Raw genomic sequence first — 18,066 nt, 5'->3', positions numbered from 1 at the left:
CAACTCCTTATGGGTAACCATTTAAATGAAAGTCGGGCACCTGCGTGGCTCTGTCCGTTAAGCATCTTGATCTCAACCCAGGTCATGGTCTCAAGGTTCTTGAGATTGAACCCCGAGTCGAGCTTTGTGCTGACAGTGCAGAAGCTGCTTGGGATTCTCTCCCTCTCTGTCTGCCCCTCCCCTGCTCATGCTCTCTCTCTCTCTCTCTAAAGAAAAAAAGAAAATCAAAAAAGAAAGCACAGGTTCTGGAGTCAAACTGCTTGAGTTCAAAGCCTTGCCCTATCACTAAGCTGTATCATGTTGGGCAAGTTACTTACCTCTCTGTGCATCAGAGAATTATGATGGATCTACCTTTATGGGGTTGTTGTGAGAATTAACTGGGATAATCCACGTACAGCACTTAGGGTAGTACCTGGCAATAAGTAAATGTTGGTAGAAGCAGTAATTAAAGGTCTTCAGAAAGCTCAACTCAGGAGATTCAAAAGTGAATTCATCATACCTAAAACCCTTTCTTCCTTCTTTGACTCAAATCTCGGTAAATGGCACCATAATCTCCCCAACCAGAAACCTGGGTTTTATCCTTGTTTCCTGACCACCACTGCCCTCCCATTCTATCAGGGGCTCTTCCTTGACTCAACCTTGTCATAACCTACCTATGATCGACTGATCAGCCCCATTTGCAGATGCAGAATTTGAGGCACAGAAAGGATAAGTAACTCATCTAAGATTATACGAGTGGCAAAAGCTCAGATGCAAATACATGCAGGCTGGTTTTAATCTCCCCACTCAACAAACACTGTACCATATGCCATACTGTTTCTATTGTAATACCTCTCGCATTCTATTGTTTGCCTTGTCTCCCCTGCTAGACTGTTCTTTGAAACCAGGGACTCTTAATTTGTTTGCAGCAATACCTTCAGTGACTAGAATAGTTCCTGGCAAAGAATGCATGCTTACTATACCCGGTGAGTTAGAGACGAGACAAAGTATAAACAAATGGAAGTAAAAGAATAGCGATCAGGTTGCATTCAGTTGTGGCCAGGGTTAAAGGTTTTGTTTGTGGAGAAAGTTTTTTTCTTTTTTTTTTTTTTTTAAGTTTATTTATTTATTTTGAGAGAGCGCAAGAGGAGTAGAGGCAGAGAGAGGGAGAGAATCCCAGGCAGGCTCCATGCTGTCCCTGCAGAGCCCAACTCGGTGTTCGACCCCATAAACCGTGAGATCGTGACCTGAGCCGAAAACAAGAGTCAGATGCTTAGGGGGGCCTGGGTGGCCCAGTCGGTTGGGCATTCGGCTTCGGCTCGGGTCATGATCTCATGGCTTGGGAGTTCAAGCCCAGCATCAAGCCTGCTTCGGATTCTGTGTCCCTCTCTCGCTCTGCCCCTCCCCCACTCATGCTTTGTCTCTCTCAAAAATAAACATTAAAAAAAAAAGTTTTTTTTAAGAGTCAGATGCTTAACTGACTGAGCCACGCAAGCACCCCAAGTTTGTTTGTTTGTTTTTTTAATATGTGAGGATAACAAGGAGCAGATTGGAGTCAAAGATAAGCAAAGGTTGAGTTTAAGAAGATATTATCTACTGATTTAACGGTTATTGTAGGGCACGTGCTCTAATCCTCTTAAGGAAGGATTCACAGACTTTGTCGTGCAGTCACTACCAATTTTTTAAAACTGCTTTTTAATTATTTATTTTTAAATTTACATCCAAGTTAGTTAGCATGTAGTGCAACAATGATTTCAGGAGTACATTCCTTAATGCCACTTACCCATTTAGGTCATTTCCCCCCCCCCCCCAACCCCTCCAGTAACCCTCTGTTTTAAAACTGCTTTTTTTTAAAAAAAAAAAAAGGATGCTACCTACTCCCCTGTCATTCAAATTATGTTAAAGGACCCACTTCCACTGCTGTGCACGTCAGCATCAGATGGAGCATCATGCTGGATCTGAGAATTAAAATTTAAATTGGGGGACAAATAAAAATGTAAGCTCAAGCTGAGTTCCAATTTGCCTTGGGGTCAATTTAAGTGCGCAGTCAGTTTATATTCAGCACCACCTGGTGTGCACTGAGCCCAGTGTGAATTACTGTGTCATAATAAACAAACCTGGGTCTTCCTTAAACAGCAGCAAGAAAAATGCTTGGCTGTGCAGACCCTGGGCAGTCCCAAGAAAGGGAAATGAAAACTCCATGGCTAAAGTTATCCCTTCCTATTTCTCTCCTCTCTTTGTTCAGGTCTTCCTCCTTTCCATCACAGGGTTATTTCCTTAACATACCCCGTCCGCATCTGCAAGGTTCCATCCTGTGCCACACTGGAAGATCTGTCTCTCCAAGACACCTGGGCTGGGCAAAACAATATTTTGGCTTTGTCCTACTAGGTGGTAAACCGGTGCCAAACCAGGCTCTGAGCCTCATGAGACTGATCAGGCAGGAGTCAGGCAAAACACTGTGTATAATACACACCATAGCTCTCCCGGGAGATCCTGGCATCAGCACCAGGATAGATAACGCCACCGTCTCTGTGGTGTTCTTCTTTGCTTTCTTTTATCCTTACATGGCTTTCATGAAGAGTAATCAGTTATGGTTTATAATCAGAAATAAATTACAGTTTATAGACTCTGGGCACAATATAAATATTTTCCCTGAAAGCCAAGTTAGAAGAAATCGGTCTAAAACGAGATGTAAAACAACAGCGACTGAAATAAATATTCCAACTGGCTGGTCCTGAGCACTGTCAAAAGAAGAAAGAACAGTGTAATCTGTCTCTGCAATTATGGGCATATAATAGTAGGATCGTTTTCAGCCCATTTCCCCATCCTGCTGGGCAAGAGTTGGCTCAGATAAGGAAAAAGAGCCAAACACACACTTGGGGCGCGGGGGGGGGGGGGGGGGCGGTGTGAAGAAACACCAATTATTTCTGATGCCTGGTAAACAGCCTGCGCCAGAGGATAAGGCTTTTCTGGCTCTCAGCTATGCTTTCTTCTCTTTCCATGTGTCTGTCCTCCTCCTCTGAAGCTGCGGGGTGGGGACGTCTAAAAATAGTCCATGAATCACGGCAGATAATGTTGTGCAGCAGTTACATAAACAGCCAGCCCGGGCGCCGGGGCCGAGGGTAGGAACGGAAAAGATCTGGGTCAGGGTTGTCACTCCGAATAGGGTCCCCCGGAGTCGGCCTGCGGGAGGCGCGGCCGGGGCGGAGGCTGGGGCCTGCGGCCGGGAGCAGCCGGGGAGCGGCGGGCGGCGCGGCGGCGGCGACGGCGGCGGCGGGCGGGCGCAGCAGCCCCGGGCCGGGCGCGAGCAGGGCGGGCAAGCCCCGCGCGCTCCCCATGGCGGGGAGCGGGCCGCGGCGGCGGCGGCGCTGACGGGCCCGGGGCGGGGCGGGCGGCCGGCTGGGGCCTGGGCCCGAGGGGGAAGATGAGCGCTCTCCTAGAGCAGAAGGAGCAGCAGGAGAGGCTGCGGGAAGCCGCGGCCTTGGGGGACATTCGGGAGGTGCAGAAACTGGTGGAGAGCGGGGTGGATGTGAACTCCCAAAATGAGGTCAACGGCTGGTAAGTGGGGGAGCGGGGGAGGCCTAGGTCAGAGCAGCCGGCGGGGCCGGGGCGTGGGGGCGGGCGCCCATGACCGAGGCCCGGCGCAGGCTGCCGCCGCCCGCCAAGGCGTGGCCCAGCGTCTGGGCCTCCGAGGCCGTGCGCTCGCGAGGCCTGCCCGGGCCCCCTCCCCCCCGCCCCCAGCCCCGCGCGGTGCCGTCGGGAGCGCGGCCTGCCCCAGTCCCCGCCCACGTAGTCCTCCCGGGGCAGCGCCCACCTGAGCCCCGGCCCCCCCTCCCCGCCCCGCACCCCCGGGCTCGCTGGGCCGGAGCCCTGCTGGCTACGATTCGATCGATTCGCACGCTCGTACGGAGCTCACCCCACTTCGCGTGTGCGATTATTTTGCCCTAGGAGCTTCTGGAGAACACACCTGTGCAGAGCAAAAAGCATAAGCAACCGAGCGAATGTGATCTTATAAATTAGCACCGTTTCTTTTCCCAAGACCGGAAAACAAAAACAAAAAAACCAAATCACTTTGCATCACTCTTCTGCCTCTCTGTTGCCTCACTGTAGCCTTGATATGCCGCTGCCTACAGCTGCCTGTTGAGGGAAGACTTACTCGTTTATCCCATAGAGTGTTTTGCCTTGTTTTCTTACTGCAATTTTAAATGCAGAATTTGAATTCAAGACTCCAGATGCCGGCCCGCAAACTGAGTCCTTCTCAATTAAATAAGGAGTCACATTTTAGGATGTGCCGGTCAGATTTTTAGTGTTAAGTTACTTACTGGATGTGGTATTATTCTGCCCTCTTCACATTTAAATTTAAATTTTTATTTGATCCAAGTCATGCCTAAGCAGCCTGTTTTTGCTAGCTTAGAGTTACAGTGAGTTTGGAAATATTTTTTTCAAGTGGCATCCTACATTTTGGAACTGAGAGGGACATTGGAGATGGGTCCAAGGGCAGAGAATAACCACACAGCTGTGACCCCAACCATGGTTTCCATGACTCCCTTGCAAAGTTATCTACCTCTTATAGAAAACAGCTTGGATAGCTGTGCAGAAGGCCAGGAAACAGTAGACACTACTGCCTTTTGTTTTCTTTAAAAGCGTTTGCAAACAAGCCTTGCCCTTTGGTGTGTACCTTCTCTGAGCATGGCTCTGTGGTTCACAAGCTGTGACTCACTGTTTTGGCAGTGGGAGGCGGTGTTGTATAGAGGAAGGAGCCTGGTCTTTCCCCGCAGACTCTCCATTCCTGCTTAGCTAATGCAACCTTCCTGAGTCACTTCATTTTCCAGTTATGTGAGAAGAGTGTTGTGACCATTGAAGGAGATGAAGCATTGTATAAATAGCTCACATTCCTGGAGTTTGCTCTGTGACACAAGCCAGGCTCTCTCGTTCACAACTACTCAAGAACAGAGTTGTTGTTATTCTCTCCATTTTACAGGTGAGGAAACTGAGGCCCAGAAAGATTAAGTAATTTCCCCAAGGTCATAGAATTTACTAGGAAGGAGCCCCGTATCTGATTCTAGACCCTGCTTTCCTAACCATGACGCCTGCCACGTAGTAGGTGCTCAGTAAATGTAGGCTGAATCTGAAGCAACCTGAACAGGCTTCTCATAGATTTATCGGGGAAGATGTCTATTAAGGCACCTCATGTCGGAGGTTCAAGGTTGAATTCCTGATCTCCCCTCATCCCCCAGACTGCCCCAAGCCTGTTCCTCTGAGTCCTCCTCAGCTCAGCATCTGACATGTTCAGCCCAGAACCCTCGATGCCCTCCTTGCCTCCTGTCTTTCCCTCACATTCCACATCCAGTGTGTCGGCTAATTCTGCCAGCTTCACCTACAGCTATAATCTGACCACTTCTCACTAACTCTCCCTCAACACTTCTGGTTTACACAGCCACCATTCTGGTGCCCCGGATTCTTGCTGTAGCCACCACCACCACTCCCCCCCCCCCCCCCCCAACTAGTCTTGCTTCCCTCATACGCTGTAGTCGTTTCTCAGCACAGCGGAGGGATCCTGACCTAAAACAAGTCAAAAGTCGCATCATTTCACTCTGCTCAAAACCCTCTAATGGCCCCCATCACACTCTGAGTAAAAGCTCAGAGGGTCCTCGAATTTCTGCTTCCAGTCCCCATCGTCCTCCCTCTCTGCCTCAAGGCCTCATCCCCGGATTTGCCCCCTCACTCCCCTCATTCTGCTCCCCTGGCCTCCTCCCTTTTCCTGAAACACCAGGCACAGTCCTGATTCAAGGCCTTTATGTTTTTTCTTCCAAGTCTGAAATGCTTTTCTTCCCTCACCTCTGTCAGGTCTTAGCTTAGATGTCACCTTGGTGAGCTTTCCTTTGCCCTCGATTTAAAATGGCACCATGCCCCTCCCCTGCCTCTGGCGTTCCCTGGTCCCTCCCCTTGTTTTATTGTCCCTGTAACATTGAATCACCAAAGCATACTGTTTGTTCTGCCTTTTGCTGACTGCTTCTGTTTCCACTTCTGTAAAATGAAGGGAATGTCGATAACAGCACTTAACTCAAGGGTTGTTCAGAAGATTGACTCAGTTAATATATATGAAGCCTTTAGAACAGCATCCCCCATGTAAAAAGCACTATATCTTTGTTAACTATTATTTTCTTATTATTAAGCAGCATGCTGGCATAGAACACTTAATCTCTAGCATAGAAAAGCCGAATGGTTACTGCTTTCACTTTGTAGTTGGTCAGTAACCACAATTTCAGCACTGATGAAGGATACCCAGCCCCTCTGGTCTGACATACTTCCCAGGACTAACCAGATATTCTGACTGCAAATTTAAAGCTTGAAGAGTTAAATTTCAAAGATAGAGTTCCCATATCAATTGTAATTCAAGGGTCGTGCGTACCCCTTGGCTTTAAGCAACAAGCATAATGGCTCATGAAAAAGCTGAAAATATTGCCTGGCTGCAATGGCTCTGAGTTATGGCTGCCCAGAGCCACACAGGTCTGGACTGTAAGTGATGGCCACTCAGGGCACGTGGTTGTGGGGATCGTGCTGTGTGGCCTTAACACCACTTTACATGGTGATGCTTTAGCTAGTTGGTTTTCCCAGAGTGTCTCAGACCCACTGGCAGTAAATTACCTTCTTCAGTCTCAAGCTTGTCATGAACAAGTGATTTACTACCAGCGAGTGAGCACTTTATTTCCAAAAGGGAACATATTTTTCTCATCATGCTCCATTCATTTTTGAATGCTTACTTATTATAATTATTCACTTTTCAAGCCCATGCCACAGAGATCCACAAACACTCTCAGCTGCAGTTTGCCCACAATCAAGGATGTACTGGATCCTTCTGCCCGGACCAGTGTCCACCTTGTTCTTGGTTCCCTTGTTGAGCAATTAAGTACCTGTACGTCCAAGCAGACACTTCCTTATCTCCATGAGCTCATATTTCAGAAGCAGAAGCAGCCTCTTCCCTTATTTTTCCCAAGTTGGCAATCTTTTCTTTATAGAGGACACCTTAAAGGTACCCGGATAATCTAATTCTAATCGGTAATAGTATGGAATGTCCCTCTGAAAGATTGATGGAGTCCCAGCCAGCCGGACAAGCTAGCTTTCTGCAAGCCTGAAATGTTGAGGAGGCCAGGGCACATCACCTTCTCCCCGGAACCAAATGAACTTTATTGATAGTTGTACTTTGCAGGTTAGTGACCTAACTTAATCCTCACTACCGAACATTATTGTTCTGTTCTTTATCTTATCTGTACTTGGCTGGCAGCTCTGAAGAAATTTTCTCCATTCAATTAGAGAATTGGTGAGGACGTTTCAGAACAGAGGGGAGAAAGGATTTTCCTTCCACAATATCATTCAGCTTTGGCAACCAGGGATGAATTTAGCAACTCCAAATCCCTTCATTTCTGTTTAAGATGGAGTTTTTACCAGCATGCTAATTATATTTCTACGCGGTGTTAAAATAATAGCCCTTCAGAGTGTGCATAATCCCTTCCTGTGTGTACAATAATAAATAATTAGTTTTACTTAAATGAGGCTAATATGTTAGAAGAGTTTGTTCTTGAAAATTTTGGTCGTTGGTGTACATTTTTCAAGTGCCTTAGGAATTAAAGCCTGTGCGCAGTGCCTTACATTTAAGCAGATGAGGGTATGTTTGTAGCCTTCTGGAGAGAACTAGAGGATCCAAGTATTTTAAAAATGGAAATTTAAAGTGTGTGTGTGTGTGTGTGTGTGTGTGTGTGTCTAGGAAAGAAAAGGAAAAAGAATGAGCAACTGAGATTCAGCCGGGAATGTCTATGTAGCAATAATAATTTCAGTGGCAGAGCAAGCTGTAGATGATTATTACCCTGATAATATTTAATGTTCGTGTGTCATTTGATGCATATGAAGCAAGTTTCCATTGTCCCTAAAAAGGAAAAGTGACACCATAAAAACATTTTAAAGAGACTGGGACAATCTAACGAGCGTTAGTGCTAGAAGACCTGTCAGCAATACCATTAGAGTTAACCAGCCAGCCTCCTGGAACTCCTCGAAATGAAAGCTCCTGGGATAAATTAGTTTTTCCCAAGGGTCAGAAATGAAAATAAAAATAAGTTGGTTTTTTTTTTTTTTAATTTTTTTTTAACGTTTATTTATTTTTGAGACAGAGAGAGACAGAGCATGAACGGGGGAGGGTCAGAGAGAGGGAGACACAGAATCTGAAACAGGCTCCAGGCTCTGAGCTGTCTGCACAGAGCCCAACGTGGGGCTCGAACTCACGGACCGCGAGATCATGACCCGAGCTAAAGTCGGCCGCTTAACCGACTGAGCCACCCAGGCGCCCCAAAAATAAGTTTTAAGCATGCTAAATATTTTGATCATCTGCTTTCCGAAAAGAAAAGTTGAGGTTACCTGCCCGGTTTCCTGGTTCTAGCTGAGCTCTTAACAGGCTTGCATACATTTATTGACTAGCACCTGGAATTTGAAATCCCACCTCACCTCTTCTGTTTTTAACTCTTTTCTCCTTTTCTTTGGACAGGACCTGTTTACACTGGGCGTGTAAACGCAATCATGGTCAGGTGGTCTCTTACTTATTAAAATCAGGAGCTGACAAAGAGATTCTTACGACAAAAGGAGAAATGCCAGTCCAATTGACGTCAAGGAGAGAAATCAGGAAGATCATGGGGGGTGAGTCCGGGTTGGGGGGCAACTTTTGATTTTGTCAAACTCATTTAAGACTTGTGGTCTCATTGGCTGTGTTCTTGATGCCAGTCGAACCACAAATCTGTTTTTATTTTTATTTATTTAAAAAAAAAAATTTAACGCTTATTTATTATCAAGAGACAGAGCATGAACAGAGGAGGGGTAAGAGAGAGGGGGAGACACAGAATCCGAAGCAGGCTCCAGGCTCTGAGCTGTCAGCACAGAGCCACACGCAGGGCTCAAACTCACGAACCGTGAGATCATGGCCTGAGCCGAAGTTGGACGCTTAACCGACTGAGACACCCAGGCGCCCCACAAATCTGTTTGTTTTTTTTTTTAATTTTTATTATTATTTTTTAACCTTTATTTTTGAGACAGAGAGAGACAAAGCATGAACGGGAGAAGGTCAGAGAGAGAGAGACACAGAATCCGAAACAGGCTCCAGGCTCTGAGCTGTCAGCACAGAGCCCGATGCGGGGCTCGAACTCACGGACGGCGAAATCATGACCTGAGCCGAAGTCGGCCACTTAACCGACTGAGCCACCCAGGCGCCCCTTTTTTTTTTTTAATATATTTTTTTTCACAAATCTGTTTTTAAAAGCAAAGGTAAGGGGTGCCTGGGTGGCTCAGTCGGTTGGGTGTCCGACTTCGGCTCAGGTCATGATCTCACGGTTCGTGAGTTCGAGCCCCGCATTGGGCTCTGTGCTGACAGCTGACAGCTGACAGCTCAGAGCCTGGAGCCTGCTTCGGGTTCTGTGTCTCTTTCTGTCTCTGTCCCTCCCCAACTTGTGTTCTGTCTCTCAAAAAATAAATAAATGTAAAAAAAAAATTAAAAAAAAAAAAAGAAGCCAAGGTAATACTACTGTGCCACGATAGTAATTCCATGTCATTTCCAGATAGGTAGGCATTATAAGTTTTTTTGTTTTTTTTTTTAGTCTATTAAATTTAAGGCAATCAAAACAGTGATCATAAACCTAATGAAACACTCTTTTGTCTTCTGATTTGAAGAGGCAGTAAACACGGAACAAAATATGCCATATACCAAAGGACACTAGCTTTCACAAGACACTCTTTTCCTGGTAATTTTTAAAGGGCTATGTAAATGTTATGCGTTTTCTTCTTTGTAAGTGGAAGAAGATGATGGTGATGACAGCCTCCCCCAGCTGAAGAAGGAGTCAGAACTGCCCTTTGTTCCCAACTATTTGGCCAACCCAGCCTTCCCTTTTCTCTACACCCCTGCGGCGGCAGAGGATGCGGCCCAGCTCCAGAACGGGGGCCCCTCCACACCTCCTGCGTCACCCCCTGCGGAAAGCACTCCTCCACTGCTGCCTGCCGGGGAGCCTCCCCTGGTCGGGGCCTTTCCACGGGACCACGCCTCGTTGGCCCTGGTTCAGAACCGAGATGTGTCTGCCCCCTCTGCCATACTCCGAACACCAGAAAGCACAAAACCGGGTCCTGTCTGTCAGCCACCAGTGAGTCAGAGCCGCTCACTGTTCTCTTCTGTCCCGTCCAAGCCACCAGTGTCTCTGGAGCCTCAAAATGGGACATACGCAGGGCCAGCGCCAGCCTTCCAGCCATTTTTCTTCACGGGGGCATTTCCATTTAACATGCAAGGTAACCCTCCTCAGGGGACAGCCTCTGCGGGGTGGGGTGGGGAGGGCGCCCAGAGGTCTAGCGTTTCACTCCCCGGTTTTTTTGGGGGGGGGGTTGGGAGGATGGGATTTATGTCTGTATTTATTTATGTGTTTAGAGCCTAATTGTAAACTTGTAGAAGTTTTGCAAGACCACTATAAGGAGCTCCCTTTAGTCAGACTCATATATTATTTACATTTTGCCCTTTTACCTGCAGTGGTAAAGTGTGTATTTCCTAAGAGCAAGGAGAGTCTGTTACATAACCACAGTCCAGTGACCACATTTAGGAAATGTAACCTTGCTATAATACCATTCTCTAAGCCACCTGTGTTCTCTAATTCAGGCCATGTTTCAGTGTTGGTGCCCTCTGCAGCTCTCTGTGCTCCCTCCACCCCTGTCCTCTGCCCAGGGTCACCTGTCGCCTTTGGTTATCATACTGTTCCATTCTCCTTTCACCTGGAAGCTTCCTCAGCCCTTCTCTATCATTTTGGACCTCAGTATTTTTTGAAGAGTCCAGGCCAGGTACTGTGTAGAATATGATCTCCTATCTGGGCGTCTGGGTGGCTCAGTCAGTTAAGCCCGGCTCCTGATTTCTGCTCAGGTCACCATCTCACAGTTCGTGGGATCGAGCCCCACATCAGGCTTTGTGCTGACAGTGCAGAGCCTGCTTGGGATTCTCACTCTCTGTCTCTCCCCAGCTCACGTGGGCACTCTCTCTCTCTCAAAAATAAATAAATGAACTTAAAACAAAAGAATACGATCTCCTATTACCTTTCTCTAGGGACTATTTGATATTCTGTTGTAAAGAAGTTCCTTCCCTTCTCCATTTAGATCAGTATGAACTCGTAGATTCTTTATTATTAGGTTATAATTTTGTTACTGTCATCATCTTGATGTTCACATTATACCAGATCTGTCGAGAAGGAGCCCCTTGGAGCCAGTTCTCACATCGCTTGGACACATGCCCTCATTCTTGGAGCATTTCCTTACTTTTTGGTGCAGCAAGAGGGCTCCGGGCTCCTAGTGTCACTTTCCCTGCTCCTGCCCCGGAGGCAGCCATTTCTCCGAGGAGCCCTTGTTCTTTCTGGCAGAGAATGGTGTTCAGAAACTAGGATGTGGACACCAGGTGCCCTTATGCTCCAGGGGTGTCATGTCTTCCAGGCCTACACAGAGGACAAAGCCAGGAAAGAAAAAGAAAGAAAGAAAGAAAGAAAGAAAGAAAGAAAGAAAGAAAGAAAGAAAGGGAGAGAGAAAGAGAGGGAGGGGGGGAGGGGGGGAGGAAGGAAGGAAGGAGCAAACAGAAATACCCGTATACATAGTTACATTTCCTCCTATGTTTCTGTATCTATTTCTCTCTATAAAAATATTAAAAACAAGTTCATCCTGATCCCTCCCATTCCAGACAGACACCCCGGGGCACAGTCTAGTCTTACCTTTACTTTTTTTTTTTTTATTGTTTTCTTTATTTTTGAGAGAGAGAGAGAGAGAGAGAGAGAGAGACAGAGTGCGAGCGGGGGAAGGGCAGAGAGAGAGGGAGACACAGAATCTGAAGCGGGCTGCAGGCTCCCAGCTGACAGCACAGAGCCCGACGTGGGGCTCGAACTCACGAACCCTGAGATCATGACCTGAACCGAAGTCAATGCTTAACCGACTGAGCCACTCAGGCACCCTCCCCTTTACTTTTTCTGTGTAAGTAACTCCCTCACTTTCTGGTTTTGAGGACCTGCTGTTATATGTGCTGATAACAGTGACCTGGGGGTGCTCTGAGAGATTCCTATAGAAGGAGCAAAACAGAACCACCAAACCCACATAGGTATTTGACTTGGGCCATCTTGGCAGCCAGGCTCAGAACTTAAGGGCAGACCGCTTAGATCCCCGACCCTAAAGTAATAGTCCTTATTTACTCCCCACCCAGACTCCTTCCTTGTTGAGGCATGCTGCATTCAAATCATAGACTGTCATTTTTATTAATAGCTTGTCTTTTTGCTCTTTTACTGTGTTTATCGCGAGGAATTCCATATTTCTTTTTTTTTTTTTTTTTTATTTTTAAAATGTGTATCTTAGAGAGAAAGAGCGTTAGCAGGGGAGGGACAGAGGGAGAGGGAGACACAGAATCAAAACAGGCTCCAGGCTCTGAGCTGCCAGCACAGAGCCCGGCACAGGTCTTGAACCCACAAACCGTGAGACCATGACCTGAGCCAAAGTCTGACGCTCAACCGACTGAGCCACCCAGGCGCCCTAGTAATTTCATATTCCACAAATACCTTTAGATTCGCAATTATTAAATCCTTTTAGAGTAACTCGTATCCCATCTCTTGCCTGTGCCTTCTTTCCACCCCCCTTCCCCTGCTTATGTATGGTTCGATACCCACACCCGTTCGTAAGCCTTTACCTACTCAGCACCAGCAGCAGAAGTTAATTATCCTTCAACACACTGGATGGTTGTCTCCCCCCGAACACACACCCCTTTTACTTCGTGAACCACAGTTCTCGATGTAGGGAAGACAGTGCAGAAAACTGCCACCAGAGCCAGAACTGGGGCTGAGCAAAACCCTGCTGACGGTGCTTAGTTTTCTCATCGGGTGGCGCGGGCCTCCGGCACAGGGCATGATTATGTATAACCAGCTTCTGGAAAAGATCTTAAATTACATCGACTGACTATGCAGGAACCATTCATTGACATTTCTCCCTGTTTCCCGCCCCCACCGCCCTAGAGCTGGTACTCAAGGTGAGGATTCAGAACCCATCTCTTCGAGAAAATGATTTCATTGAAATTGAACTGGACCGACAGGAGCTCACCTATCAAGAGTTGCTCAGAGTGAGTTGCTGTGAGCTGGGTGTTAATCCAGATCAAGTGGAGAAGATCAGAAAGTTACCTAATACCCTGGTAAGAAAGGTAAGAGAGGTCTGAGCAGTTGCTTGCTTTTTGCATTTGGAAAATACCCAGCTTCCTCCTTGGCTGGATGAGTCATAGTTGAGAACTGAGAAGAGAATAGAAAAGGGGCAAAGGGTGGTTTTCCAGATGAGCTTTCTTTCCCTCTCCTGGTCGACAGGGACATGACATTTTTGAAGGCGGTAGCATAGCAGAGAGAATTTTCTGAATTACCGTTCCCGTGTACCTGGTGTGGTTGTTTGCGTAGTGACACGTGAGGATTACACTATCGCGTCTCGGGGCACCTGGGGAAAACTGGTCTGAATGGCCTCTCCCTCCAAGTCCAAGGTGCGCTCATCCTGCAGTAGCTGCCGTTCAGGGCTGCCACCCTCCCATCCTCCAGGCAGCCCAACTCACGCCCCCGGGGACTTCCCCGCACAGTCACCAATGGGCACAGTCACCAATGGCCTGCCACAGGGATTTTCTTTTTTTTTTTTTTAATGTTTGTTTATTTTTGAGACAGAGACAAAGACAGAGTGTGAGCAGAGGAGGGGCAGAGAGAGAGAGAGAGAGAGAGAGAGAGGATATGAGTGGGGGAGCAGCAAAGGAACAGGGAGAGGGAAGCAGGCTCCATGCCCAGTGCAGAGCCCGACACGGGGCTCTCCCCCACGAACATGAGATCATGACCTGAGCCAAAATCAAGAGTGGGATGCTCGACCGACTGAGCCACCCAGGCGCCCCGACAAGTGGCTCCTCTTAATGGGCTTAACCCATTTTGTTTTAGGACAAAGACGTTGCTCGACTCCAAGATTTCCAGGAGCTGGAACTGGTTTTAATGATAAGCGAAAACAATTTCCTGTTCCGAAATGCTGCGTCCACACTGACTGAAAGACCTTGCTACAACAGGAGAGCTTCTAAACTGACGTACTAAGTTCAGCAGGGACTTTTATCGCTGAGTATTGTGACAGTGCGCGTCACCTCCGGGCCAAGGACGAGCCATGGATCTAACCGTCTTGGGCGCCCAGGAGGGCCCCGGTGCCACTGCGTCGTCTACACTAACATCGTTTCTGCCATGGTAGGGAGCCCCTGACCCCCCGCAGCGGTGCCACTCTTCCACGCCTCTTGGTGCACAATAAACCTCCTGCTTGAAGCGGTGAACAGCGGAGAAGCTGGAGAGGCCGAAGCCGGCGCTTCTGAACCCCTGTTTCCCGTGCCCAAGCTAAGTGAGCCGTCTCAGCAGAAGCGGAGAGGGAGCGGAGCGCGGCTGTCGCCCCTCCTGCGGACAGTGCACCTGCAGGGCTTTCTCGGGACTTGCACGCTCACCGCTCTCCTAAGTGTGAACCGGCTAGAGGGGAAATTGGGGAAAGCACACTGGACAGACGATTTCTAGCGCGACTTGGGGCTGTGAGGTTTCACATAACATATTTACCAATGTTACTCAGGTTTAAAGTATTTAAGACTACAGTTACCTAGTTGTAAATATGCTGTTAACCAAAAGAGCTGCCCCTCCCCCTCTTTGCCCTTTGTCAACACTCAAGACTGCTTCTCTGTCTCCCGTGTCCGCCTTTGCCTGGACAGTCGTCTCTGCATTGACTCTGTGGTCACTAGAGGGCTCTCTGATGCTTTCCAAAAGAGCAGCCGCTTTTTTTTTTTTTTCCTTTTTCTTTTTTTCTTTTCTTTTCTTTTCTTTAAACCTCTGGAGTGATTCCTGGCCTCTCCGTGTTTAACCGCACCGTCCGAGAAGAGCACGAACATTGCCGGCCCGTGTTCCCCACTTGCGTTCCCCACTAGGCACGAAAAGCAATTTTTGAAACCGAATCTGTTGCTGTTTTCCAGGTGATTGTGGGAAACTGAGCTAAAGGAGTTAGTGTCTTTATTTTTGTATCAAAGATAAAGGTTATTTTGAAATTCCTAGGGTTTTTACACAACTCCGGTATCTGTTGCTTTTGTAAACAAATTGTTTGCCCTTAGGCCTCCCCCACCACCACCCACCCATCCGCTTCACAGAGGCGGTTTGTGAGCCTGCCAGGCTTTGTTCTGGAAAACACCTGATTACACTCTTGAGCACGGCCTAGGCCTACGAGAATCGTAAGGAACGCCTTCAAGAGTTCCCTTCCTTTCTTTCGGTGTCATTAACGTTAAAAGAGCCACTGTCGTGTCGAAACCAACAGCTTCACTTTAGAAATAAGAACGAGCACACTCAGACGAACAGGAGGGCAGGGGTTCGAAGCCAGCTGTCGAAGAGCATCCCTGCTGTCTTAAGAAGCTTTTTCCCCATAGTGCCTAAATAGTTTCCAAAGAAACTTAACTTCCTAACTGTGTTAATTTTGTTGGAACGCTGCGACTGATTGCTGACGGAGCGAGAGCATGCAGACGACGTCAATGGAGGAGAATGTTGGGCCGAGATAATGGCCTCCTGTTGCCGCCTCAGTGCTGAGCTGAGGTCGAGGCCGTCCTCAAGGCCGGCTTTGTGGAATCACTCCGTTCAGTGAGTCCCCCTTAGCCCACCGATTCCTGGTGGTGACTCACTCACCCTTGTACGGTGTTCGCACAGCAGAGTCAGACTCCGCAGGGAAGTTACTTATTACCCCTTCCCTGAAGTGCTTTAAAGAAGAAACCGCCCTGGTGGTTCAACCAATTGGAAGCTAGTTTACCGAGACATACTAACCTTCTTTCCTTCCCTTTGGAAAAAGTGACAGTTTACTGATAACACTAAGGCTAGCTCTATCCTGGCAGAAATAAATCCGGTATTAATTCATGTCTAAATCACTGGGGTTAAAACTCTTCCAACCATTTTGATCAATTAGAGACTCAGAAGCAGTGGAGGTCCCGGCCGGGAGGTGGCCTACCGAGTGGCTGCAGGGCATTCCCCCCCTGGTTCAGAAACTGGCGAGGGCGAGGGAGAGGCTTGGTGTCTCGGGTGAGGGATGAGCCCGACACCGTCCTCCTTCTCCCTTGTAAAGTCCCTCTGCGGTCACCTGACTCCTGCCTAAGGCGGTTGGATGAGACTGACAGTTGCCGGTAGGTGAGTTTTAAAGTCTTAATCTATGCATTCAGAGAAATATTTTTATATGCTTTGTGTAATTTATAACAAGGATTTTTTTTTTTAGCTTTGTTAACTGTGAATTCACCCCCCCTCCACTGCATATTTAAAGCATGTGTTCACACCGTGTGTAAACATTCACCGAAGATTGTTTTCTTTGTGCATTGCCGACTGTTCAAACATAACCAGTATTACTAAAATTAAAATATTAACGAACCGAGCCCATATTTTTCATTTGGGCCTCCTAAGCAGCACTGTACTCCTAATCACCGGGGGGTTCGAGTTGTTGGACAGTCCCGGGGACACGGTGCTCTAGGGGAAAAATCGGAGGGACCATTCGCCCAGCTGAGGCTCCTCTGTCTTGCTGCCACCAAGGGGCTCGTGCCTGACAGTGGCACCCGCAGACACTGTGCAGCGCCTTTCCTCCCGGCTCTCAGCGGCCAGCTTCCTTTCCCCGGAGGAGGTGAGCCGGCTAGATGGAGGTCATCCTCTAGTGACCACATTTTTCGATTAGCCTATTTACCTTATGCAACCGAGCCTCTCCTTTGGGCTGCCGGCACCTGTCAGGGCCTCCATGAGCTCAGAAACAGACTCCCAAGGCAGGAGAGGAAGTAACAGCCTCCCACCTTCAGATCTTCAGCTGAGCGTGATGCCGAATGAATCTGCGTTTCTGTTGGGTTAGGGCAGCTAGAACCTCACAAAGCAGACGTCATGCCAAATTGGCCTAATAAATCAGGGAGCATAGCAGAGACCTTTTCTTAGCACCAAGGAGAGGCAGAATAATTTGGGCATTTGGGCTTTCATACTCGCTTTATCACAAGGATGGAAGTCTTCTTCTCTACACTCATAAACATCCTGGGCAGAAACAGGCTGCCAAAAAAAATGTGATTAACCTTTAACAAATGGTCCTGCAGCACAGGCTGACCCGATACATACAGGAAAACCAGATCAAAGGAGCCATCTCCGCACCTACTGCAAACCATTTAGGGAAGAAAGACAAACTATCCCCTACAACCTGTCACATCATACCAAGCAGAAAGGTCGAGGAAACGAGAGGGTCAGACACCAGAAAACTCAGTAAGGTAACAAAGAGAAGAGATCCATTCCAAATTTCCAAATACGCCTTGTGCCAGGTGGACTCTGACCCACAGGAAATGAGCACTCTGTCGGTTTGCTCAAAACCAAATTTAATTCGGCCCCTCATCTTGCTTATTGGCCCGAGACTGTCAGGGCCAGGGGCGCCTCTGGGCTGTTCTGTGCTCTCACATGCAGCTTTGGCCACATTGAGGAAGACGAATGGCTCTGAGGCCTCGCTGGTTACGAGGACCTGTCTGGAATAGACTTGTTTTTTTGTTTTTTTTTTCAGTTTATTTATTGGCAGATGAAGAGAGTGAGTGGGGAGGGGCAGGGAGACAGGGAGAGACAGAATCCCAAGCAGGCTCCGCGCCGTTGCCACAAAGCTTGATGCGGGGTTTGAACTCACAAACCAGGAGATGACACCCTGAGTGGAGATCAAGAGTCAGACAATTAACCGACTGAGCCACCCAGGTGCCCCTGGCATAGACTACTAAAGGAGCAAGGGAGTAAAAGTCACCACGCACATCCCAGCCCCTAGAGAAGCAGGCTTGGAGGTCTGAGGGATGGCATGAGGGAGGCGTTCACAGCAGCCTTCCCAAGAGGCCTCGGGTCCGATTTCAGGGGCTTTATTTCTCGCCTTTTCACAGTATCTGCACAGCAGAGCAGGAAGTATTGGCAATTACCCAGTGACTTTTGGCTGTAAAGACAATATTTCTAGCCAAAAGCTCTGGAGACTGAAGTTTTCAGATAATCCCAGCCATGT

The 18,066-nt window shown here is 48.0% G+C and overlaps 1 protein-coding gene across 1 annotated transcript; it reads left to right on the top strand.

The window, feature by feature from the left end:
- Positions 1 to 3,150: 3,150 nt before the first annotated feature.
- Positions 3,151 to 16,442, top strand: ANKRD40 (ankyrin repeat domain 40). Its single transcript, XM_053892546.1, has 5 exons — positions 3,151 to 3,537; positions 8,516 to 8,664; positions 9,808 to 10,293; positions 13,026 to 13,207; positions 13,968 to 16,442. Exons 1-5 carry the CDS (start codon positions 3,404 to 3,406, stop codon positions 14,112 to 14,114), a joined length of 1,098 nt encoding a protein of 365 aa, XP_053748521.1. The 5' UTR covers positions 3,151 to 3,403; the 3' UTR covers positions 14,115 to 16,442.
- The last annotated feature ends 1,624 nt before the right edge of the window (positions 16,443 to 18,066 follow it).

The sequence above is a fragment of the Panthera pardus genome, unplaced genomic scaffold, assembly GCF_024362965.1.
Source record: "Panthera pardus isolate Hobbes unplaced genomic scaffold, ASM2436296v1 HiC_scaffold_3, whole genome shotgun sequence".
NCBI classification, from domain to species: Eukaryota; Metazoa; Chordata; class Mammalia; order Carnivora; family Felidae; genus Panthera; species Panthera pardus.
Note: the sequence above shows the minus strand (reverse complement) of the source record. Positions and strands in the feature narration are given on the sequence as shown.

What these genes read in the sequence shown, in the direction of transcription:
- ANKRD40 (XM_053892546.1), top strand. Translation starts at nt 3,404, where the DNA reads ATGAGCGCTCTCCTAGAGCAGAAGGAGCAGCAGGAGAGGCTGCGGGAA. An exon ending in ATTTCCATTTAACATGCAAG is followed by an intron (nt 10,294 to 13,025) that starts GTAACCCTCCTC and finishes CCACCGCCCTAG; the next exon opens with AGCTGGTACTCAAGGTGAGG. An exon ending in CTAATACCCTGGTAAGAAAG is followed by an intron (nt 13,208 to 13,967) that starts GTAAGAGAGGTC and finishes ATTTTGTTTTAG; the next exon opens with GACAAAGACGTTGCTCGACT.